We start from the raw sequence: 9,799 nt of genomic DNA on the forward strand, positions 1-9,799 counted from the left end.
TATATTTACACATATGTGTGCACGCATATATTTAACATTTACAGTAGTAAACTTTGACTGACCGTCAGTTTTAGAGTTTTGTTAAAAGTGGGTTAAAACTCCTGAAAATGAAAGTACAAAATGCATATTGTGTGTGTGCTGAGCAGTCTGTGTGTGTAAAGTGCTGTAAATGTTTTTCTTACTTACAGTTTGCACATGAGATTTTGCTAAACCAATGAAAGTGTACCAATCTGCTTTTCCTGCTTCTTGAGGTGTGAGAGAGGCGCGCCTTCATGTGAAGAGACACAGGCTAAATAAGCTGGTCTAATCCAGTCCAGGTGGTCCTGTCTGCTTCTATTAGAGGAGGCTGCCAGTGGGGGAGACTCCACCAGGTTCACAATGAATCCACAGGCTGGCTTACCAGCTTACTAGGAGTTGCTCTCTGACTGCCTGCTTTCAAAACCAACTTCTAAAGATAGAGATACTTTTTATCCATGTAGGTTCACCTTGTCAAGTCGGGTTTTGTAGAGTTTGTAGAGTTGCTTAGGTGGACCAAAGTGCTAAGTACGCAATCAGCAACACTTAATTCAATCAACAATTAATGCTCTAATTTGATATTGAGCTTTCTGTTGAAAGATAAAAGTGCACAAACAAATCATTCAAGTTTTGTCCTACGATTTCTAGTCCTTTATAAGTGACCTTTCTTTTGTTCTGTTGTTAAAAGAAACGATCTTGCACAGGTGTAATAAACTTTTATTCAAGGCTTCTGAGCATATTTCATGATCAGGAATGGCATTCAAATCAATAAATATAAACACACAATAAATAATCTACAACTAACAAAGAGTATATAATGTTTGGGTGTAAAAGTGACAAACAAACCAAATACTTCTTTTTTTTTACCCTTTAGATGAATGAGGCTAACGAAATCAGGGCTAAAATATGAACCCACAATCACAAATCTACATGTAGCCTCAGATTCTGCTCATTTCTCAGTTCACAAGTCAGGAAAAATGATTTAGAGTACAAATGATTCTTACATGCATCATTTGTTCATTGTTTACAAAGTGCATTTCATATTAACATTACTTTCATTATTTTATTAAATATCTTCGAGTCCTAGTTGTGTTTTAGGAACTTTTTGCACACTGAATGATCTGCTGAATATTTCTCCTTGCAACCACCTTCTTTTGTTGATGGCAATTATGTAGTTGATGGTTTAGTAACAGGATTCCAGTGCAGTGCTCCTGCAATGCAGTGCTGCACTTCAATAAATTGTCAAAAATCAACGCAGCACAAAAACATCTTTCCGTAGCTGGATGATTGAACATGCATCAAGACTACAGGTACTACATTTCTACTACATAATGCAGTTTACTAAAATCTGTCTTTATACTCTAGATACCTCATAAATGACAAAGACTCTTTACACTGGCTGTGCAGCTCATTTTCTATGTACTCTAACATGCACTTATTCAATTGTTGGGGATCTATTAACATTTTTCTAGCAGAATTTTCCTGTCAGTTTGAGAGTTTTTAACTGCTATTTGAATTATTTCAGGAACTTGTGTTGCTCTTTGTGTTGATAATGCCTCCTCTACTGGCATTATCTGTCACCTGGTCAGCTCTGTAAAAGACAACATCACTCAGGTTTGTAATCAAACTGTGTTCATTTGAATTCACAGCTCTGCTCTCCCATCAGGCAGTTGATTTTCCTCCACCAGGTCTCTGAAAGGCTCTTGATCTTATCAGGGGTCTTCTTCCTGAGCGTTAGCCTCTTCTGCTGCTGGACGTTGTTGCTCTCTGTGTACTGGATGCTAGCTAAGATAGCTGAATCAAAAGTGTCCTTCAGGTTTTTCTGAGTCAGTGCTGAGCACTCTGCAAAACTCACTGCCCCAAGCTCCTGGGCAAGCCGCTGGCCCTCCTCTGTGGACACTGGCTGCTGCTGGTTCTGTGCCAGGTGGATCAGTACTTGAACATCTTCTCTCAGGTCCAGCTGGGTGCCTACCAGGACCACGGGCATGCTGGGACAGTGCTGACGGATTTCAGGAAGCCATTTGGTAGTGAGGTTACGGAAAGAGCAGGGACGGACGACGCTGTAGCAGAGGAGGAAGACATCAGCATTTTTGTAGCACAAGGGCCGGAGGCTCTCCAACTTCCCCTGCGTGAATATGAAGACAAACCAGATTATAATCAAGCGGATTTGTTTTACAGACAGACAGGTGGCTTCATTCAGCGTTTGTGTCAGTTATTCCCACAAAAATCAACATCAGCGGCGTATCTGTCTCGCCTCATTTGTGGCTCTCAGATCCAAGCCTGCTGACTCCACTGAGGAGATATTCCTTATGGAATAATTATTCTTTTATAATATTGTAAGTGCCCTAACCCTGTTACAGAAATATTGTGATTGCTGGTTTTCACTCATAAAAGAAACACAGATAAAGTATAATATATAGAAATAAATAATATAGTTTATTTACTTACACTGATCAGAACTGAGCACAAGTACTGCTGCGAGCATGGCTAATTCCCAATTTGATTCTTTAATGAGTGTTTTCAGCAGCTTCTGTTATGGTGATGTTACTGCTATTGGTCTTCCTCATACAAGATTACATTCATGGGGCCATTCATCTGTAGATCATTTACGGTGATAAGGCGTGGAAAAGGGTTTTGTTATAAGTTGGATAGCCCAACCCTATTATTTATTTTATAAAGAACAAAACAACCTGGGTGTAAATCTTTGTCCAATCTATCACAGATTAGTCTATTAGAGAAAGGGTGAAGATAAGAGAATCCTCAAAAAGTCGATAGAGCACAAGGAGCACAAAAAAACAAAAAAAACAAACAAAAACTACTGAAATACAAACTCACTTATTCCTGCAGGGGGCGACATAAACTGGGGGCTTACAGGGACATACTTGGGATTGGTGGGCAACTCAAACTGAAGGGGTGATAAAGGATTTAAGTCCAGGACTTGCTTTTACCTCTGGACTTAAATCCTTGTGTACTCTGCAGGGGGCAGCCAGCACAAACAATCACTGCTAATTTTGGATCCAATGACTGACAACTACTCATCGATCACTGATGACTTACATTAATCGATCCATCAACCAGCCCCCATTTCTATCATGGCAACGCATTATAAGGAAGAGAGGAGTAAACTTAATTTACACTGCATACATCAATATTTTAACTCCAGCTCTCCAATTCATCATATCAATTGCTAGCTTTTTAAAATAAGAAACTAAAAAGAAAAGCTGATGCTCACCTGTCCAGCCATGTCACAGAGCTGCAGCCTCACCGGCTTTCCGTCAACCACAACCATCGCTAAGAAGATCAAAAGACAGCTTACAGTATGTTTTGAGCTATGATCCTTTACAGCTTCAGTAAGCTTTGCAGCAATAAACGCTTCTTGTGACCGAAAATGTGGATAAACGACTAACTGAGGCATGTAAGAAGTGTGTGTGTGTGTGTGTGTGTGTGTGTGTGTGTGTGTGTGTGTGTGTGTGTGTGTGTGTGTGTGTGTGTCGCTGGATCAGCTACACTAACGATCAAGATTTACCGGTAAAGTTGTCAAACGCTGTGGGGACATATTCTGTTGGGTATCCATTGGTGGTGTAGCTCACGATGAGGCTGGTTTTGCCCACCCCTCCGTCTCCAACCAGGACGCAGTGCACCTTGCGCTCGGGCGCGGAGCCGGAACGAAGGCGCTTCATGCTCAGCGGAAAGTCCCGGTTCTTCAGGTGCAGAGGCGGGACCGGGGGACAGTCCCCTGCGCACACCGGGTCCGACACAAGGCGAGGCTTCTGCTTCCCAATATCCTGAGGGAGCATGGCTCTGCCTTTGCACAGAAGAAGATCCGAAGTTTTATGGCGGTTCAGATTTGTTGGAGGCTTCCTGTTTGCTCCATTTTCCTGAACACTGTTTCTTCTGACTGGGCTTCTCTACTGCAAATCTAAAACGCTAAATGGTACTTCGGAGATTTGTGTTAACCATGTCAGATATTTGGAGCAGGCAGTGGCACAGCCGTCGGGTTTCTCTGCTCAGCAGGAGCTCCTGATTGGCATTCTCCCTGCATCTGCTGTGGTCGTGTCTCCTATAAGAGGCTTACAGAGCTGAGCGCCATCTGAAGCTGCAGAGCTCTCCAAGTGAAATCAGCTAAGCTTACCAGAAACGTTTACCGTTAAATACGGATTTGATTTCATTCCTATATACAAAAAGAAAAAAAGAAATCATCTTCGCAGATGGAGCACCATGAAACTCCTCTGCTGAATAAATGTTAATGTTGACGAAATAGCCGACATAATAACATACATAGCAACAAAAGATCAATACAAATGCTGACTCACTGTTACTGTGACATCAGTTCATTTCTGCCAACCTGCTGCTTAGTGAAAATGAGAAAGAAGCGTTGCTATGCCCTCTGGTGGTTAAATCATTTCAGCTGTGGAGACTGAAGGAGCAGTAGCAAATCATTACTCAGACAAGCTGTAGACTGCAGGTCTAATGCTTCAGCAGAGAAAGAGAGGGAAGGCTGAAAACATCAGAAGTGGCGAGAGGCGGCTGCATATCGTGACGGGGGAAAGCTGTTATAACACCCTCAGTAAAAATCACAGTGACCATAAATATCATAAATAGTTCATAGTTATCTAATTCAGCATTTATTTAAAAAGGGAAATTGTCTCTGATGTGTGTGATCAAAGTAACATGAAAGTTTTGTGTTTTAAGGTTAAACCCTTGAGATTAGTTTCCAAATTAATTTGGATAAAAGTATGAAGCACTGGACCAGTAATAATAATCTAAAAACAAATACTTTTTTCTCCTTTATGGAGTCAAACAGGGAACTTTAATTCTTGCAGATTGTGATTGATTTTAAATATTAGGATTACAGCTACCCAATGAAATAAACTAACCTTGATTTATTCTGTCATCACAGACGAGGTGAGAAACTGCTTCACTAAGCCCAGCCGGCACCTTTGTGTGAAGTGTGTGATTTCTGCACAGCAGTCTCCTGGAGAAATGTGTGGGAGGCAGAATGTGGGAGGCAGAATGTGTTGCCATGCATTTAACAGCAACAGCACCCCACAGAGTGAGAACAAGAATATATTTCTTAGGGACACATTGCATGAAGTGTTCCCGTTTCTTTAATGGCAATTGGCATTGTTGAAGTATTTGTCCAGAGGACATCTTTTTACAATCTCTCTCCCAGCACAGAAATATCAGGTGTTTCTGTCTTTCTCTATATGCAAAGAAAACCCTTTGTTTCCTATTTGTTTCTCAAAGAAGCTGTGTTTTTATCTACAAATACAAAAAGAAGAGCAAACTCCAAGAACTTAATACCTCAGGATAAGAAGAGATTTCCAACCACTCTGTGCATGAGCTGAGGAAGTGGAACCAGAAGGATGGTATTTATTAGAGACTATCAAGATGACGTCCTCCAGTTGTTCTTATTTCTGTTTGATATAAAGTTGTGAAGTTGTGACACAAAATGTAAAATGCTTCAGAGCCGTATTGACAGACGGACTCCAAAAACAATCAAGCCACATGTTTATTTACAATTCAATCCAAAAAGGCCCATTTTCATCAATTTACTTTTATTTAATCTATTTTTTTTTACTTATTTTAATTTGTGTGTTTGTTTGATAATCTGCATAAAAATATGAATAATTGTAGGCAACAAAAGTGTGGAAGCAAAAGTTTTCATTTTCTACCCTTACAGAGGATTTCTGAACATAATGCAGCCTATAAACTGTGATCAAGTCATTACACCAAACCGTTTTTTTTTTAATTGTCATCTGCAAATGATATTAATGCTTTTAAAAACGTTTGTCTTCAAAGTCAGACAATTCGTCGTCCTGAAGGCAGACGAAACATTGCTAAGAAATCATCTTAAACCAGCGAAGGACACTGTTGCCTAAAAGGATTAACAAAGAGGAACGCACCAGAGATCTACCAGCTCAGTGAATGGAGACATGGGGCAGCGTCTGAAGCTGGCAACGCACACACAAACACATAAATCTCATCAACACAGAGACACAATCACACACACACCTAACATACAAAGCTGCTATTCTACTCATGTACAAACAGTCTCCCCTAAACCCTCCCCACCCTCCAACATCTGATAAACTAGACACCTAATCAGAATCTTTGGGGACCCCAGGCCTCCTTTTGGAGTATGCAGACCAAGCAAATACATTAACTCAATTTAGAGTTTGGGATTAAGGGCCCACCCCTCCCCCTTTATGAACACACACACACACACACACATGCAACATCCCTCCTCTTTCCCCTTACTCTGCCTTTCCTCGATCCCTTGTCTCTCTTTTTGATGGGATCAGCTGAGCGCTACATTCTCTTCTTCTTCTTCTTCTCTAGCAACCTCTCTCTCTCTCGCTCTCTCTTTCTATCTCTATCTGTCACACTCTCTCGCTCTCTCCCTCAGGGGACCGGGGTGCATGGACTCTATAGTTATGGGCCGGGGCCATCTGTCAGCGTGCACATTCACGCAGCCACCAGAAGGCCACAACATGTGCAGATTTAAATGGAGAACCCAACTTTCCCAGGACACACAGTCCTGACCCCGGCAGCCGCTGCAGCTCCCCCTCCTCTTCATCCTCCCTCCCATCACCCCGTGCCTCCCTCCTCCTGTTCTTTCCTCCATCCCACGTCCGTGACCACTATCCAGCATCCCTAAAATACAGACCCCACCCACCTGCCACACCCTCCTCCACCAACACCACCAAGAAATACTGTCTGCATTTGAATCAGTGAATTAAAGTCCCCCACCCAAAACCTCCTGGACCAATCAGGCCCCAACCCAACACACCCCAAATAAGTGTTTGCATGCATGTGTGTTTGTGTGTATGCATTGTAATGGCTGAGCAGCATGCACAAGCACCTTCTTTACACATAATGATGGATTTCCACCTTACATAGCAGCTGATGGAGAAAGAGGGGAGGTTAAGGAGGAGGTGGGCGGAGGGTGGGGAGGGGAGAGAAGGGAAGGAAGGCAACACTGGTGGGTGTGTGAGAAAGGGAGCGATCAGCTGATTGGTAAAACTGATCATGAAGGAGAGGGAGAAAGGATGGAGGGGAGTGTTAGGCAGCAGTGTGTGTTGTTGGATGTGGGCGTGGGGGCATGGGGTGGGAGGGTAACAGGATTGGTCTTGTCTGTGGGACCCATGGGGAGGACAATAGGAGCGGCGGGGGTAGGGCGAGTGTCACACGCTTTTGCTTTGTGGCACGGTCAACAGGCGTGTGCCACGGGTGTCGTCTCGCCTCCCCTTCGCCTGCTGTCCAACTCCTGGGGAAGCACCGGCAGCCATGAGAACCAGGGCCCCAGGGCCTTTAATGAGGGGCGTGCTGTTTCTTATCAAAGATGGACAAGCCATCATTACAATCATCATTAGAAGCTGCACAATGGAGCATACCTCCCTTAGCTATGGATGGGAAAATCCTCCAGCAGAGCAGAGGAACTGATGGCAGCAGTGGGGGGGATGACATTTCTTTCTTTTAAGGGTACAAAAAGTGAGTGCGAATGTGTCATTTTAATGAATTTTCAACAGTTTCTCCTGGTGAGGCAGCGCAGCTCATTTTGCGCATCTCCATCATTTTTTTTCCAAGATAAATTGTTTCAAATAGATCATACATGAGCGAGAAAGCCATCATCTGATAACATTTTAGAAAGTTTCTGCCTTGTGCATAAAAATAATTTTGACTGAGAAACCCCTTAATGTATTCATTTTTCAAAATGTTTGCTAATCATAAAACTAACTAATAAAATTAAGCAGAGTAAGAAGAAAGAATACATTGAACAATATCTCTGCTGGGGCTCTTATGATGTCGAATTTACATTTCACATTTACGATGATCAAAAAAAATCCAATGACCATGTTTATATTTAACTCAAAATGCAAGTGCATGCAGATGTTGAGACACTCTTTTATACTCTTTTTCATAGCAGTAAAAAAAAGAAACTTACAAAAAGAACAATTACACAGTTGCTTGCAATGATATTATATGTGCATTACTGAAAATTACAGAAATCTCTCTGTTGATCCAACATTTTGTGGAAGCTGCAGCAGTTATTGTGTCAGGGTTTTTTTGGATACATCTTTACCACAGGTCAGTCAAACAAGGCCAATAGGGTGAAATTGCTAAAAAATTCAGTTATATACATGAATTTCAGCCATTTAGACAACTCTTCCTGTTTTTCAAGCTTTATCTCACTGGGTATGAAAAATCTGTCAATGACCATCTTCAGCTGTGTCCTGGGCATTGGCTGGGCCACTCAAAAACAGTTAGGTACTCACTGTGATTGGAAAGTCTGTGGCATTTCCTGTGCTGCATGCTTTAGCTGATGGACAGGTGAAGTGTTGACATGGTCAACTTCCATTCAAGAGCTCATGTTACTCAAGGTTGGACTTAACAGGTTGGGAAGATGTCTTGCTGACTATCAATCAGCACAGTTGCAGCATGAAAACCAAGAGGGTAGTACAAAGGTAATGCTCTGAGTTTTCAAGCAACATGTTGATATTTATGTCAAGGTTGGCTGTGTAACAGGCAGTATGACACAAACCCAACTGGTAAACAACCTCTTGTTAGCTACATACACAGATAACCTGAAAGTAACCATAGCACCATAACAGAAAGCCCAAATGTCAACAATAATGTTGACACTGGAACCAAGAATAATCAAAAATATAAAACCAGAGAAACCTGGACCAACGACCTGGGGACAACGACATCAACAATTTGTTTCAGGTATATAATATCTGTTGTTGCATTGTTATCTGAAATATTACTAATAAATATGTTTTCTAATTTTTGTAGTTCATTTTCTTTTCTGGCCAAAAAGGTTTTGCAACGTTGAGGGTTTTACAGAAAAGCAGGTTATTGTCTAGTGTTTGCCAGACACTATGCTTAAAGCCAAAATAGTTCTATTTTTGACTTTCTTTTCATACTTGTGACAGCATTGGATATCTGTGTTCTTGCGCGTCAAGATTAGTTTACAGCTGCAGTGCAAGTATAAAAAAACAACTTTGAATTGAACATTTGGGCTCTCATCACATCCCTGATTAAGGACCTGCTTAATAATTAATTGGCTGTGATAACCAACTCTCTGAAGAATTATAATATTTTTAAATTTCCCTCATTTTCCATATTTTAAAACTTCTGCACAACTTACCACATTTTTATCATGGGTGCATAGAGTTCATCAGAATTATGCCCTGACACAGAGTGTGTATTGTGGAATCTTCAAATCATTTCAGTTCAATTCAATTTAATCAATATAGTGCTAAATCATAGCAACAGTTCCCTTAAACTGCTTTATATTATAAGGTAAAAACCCTACAATAATGCAGAGAAAGCCTCACCAATCAGATAAACCCCTATGAATAAGCACTTTGTGACAGTGGAAAGGAAAAACTCCCTTTTGACAGGAAGAAACCGCCAGCAGAACCAGGCTCAGGGAGGGCCAGGCAGCTGTCACAGGGAGACACCAATCCCCGTGCTACAGATGAATCCTAGTCACAGATTACTGAAGTAACCTGTGAGCAAAAGCAAAATAAGAAATTCCAGTTTACCCTATAAAATGACACTTACATTTGGGTCATGTGATTACATATATGGTCACAGGATTCTTGGAGTTTGTGTTTTGATACTTTAAAGACTGTGAATGGTCAATAACCAAATACCCACTCAATTCTGGTTTACTTTGCATTTTCAAGTGGGTGCACCTGCCTGAGCTTTCAGACAAACTGAAAGTGAAAATTGTAATAACAACTAGATTACATAACACTAAGATACAAGGTGC

The 9,799-nt window shown here is 41.4% G+C and overlaps 1 protein-coding gene across 2 annotated transcripts; it reads right to left on the reverse strand.

Moving 5' to 3' along the window:
- Nucleotides 1-715: 715 nt before the first annotated feature.
- Nucleotides 716-4,349, reverse strand: LOC146571985 (rho-related GTP-binding protein RhoU-like). Of its 2 annotated transcripts, XM_085276019.1 has the most exons (4): nt 3,542-4,349; nt 3,248-3,306; nt 3,073-3,102; nt 716-2,140 (listed from the first exon to the last, which is right to left on the reverse strand). In XM_085276019.1, the coding sequence occupies exons 1-4, from the start codon at nt 3,810-3,812 to the stop codon at nt 1,649-1,651; spliced, it is 852 nt and encodes a 283-aa protein (XP_085132145.1). In that variant the 5' UTR covers nt 3,813-4,349; the 3' UTR covers nt 716-1,648. The 2 variants fall into 2 exon arrangements, with proteins under 2 accessions (XP_085132145.1, XP_085132146.1); XM_085276020.1 differs by lacking the exon at nt 3,073-3,102.
- Nucleotides 4,350-9,799: the final 5,450 nt, after the last annotated feature.

Source organism: Mchenga conophoros, linkage group LG6 (assembly GCF_057382185.1).
Source record: "Mchenga conophoros isolate Kocher_MC1m ecotype Shallow Benthic linkage group LG6, M_conophoros_male_GT1.1, whole genome shotgun sequence".
Lineage (NCBI taxonomy): Eukaryota > Metazoa > Chordata > Actinopteri > Cichliformes > Cichlidae > Mchenga > Mchenga conophoros.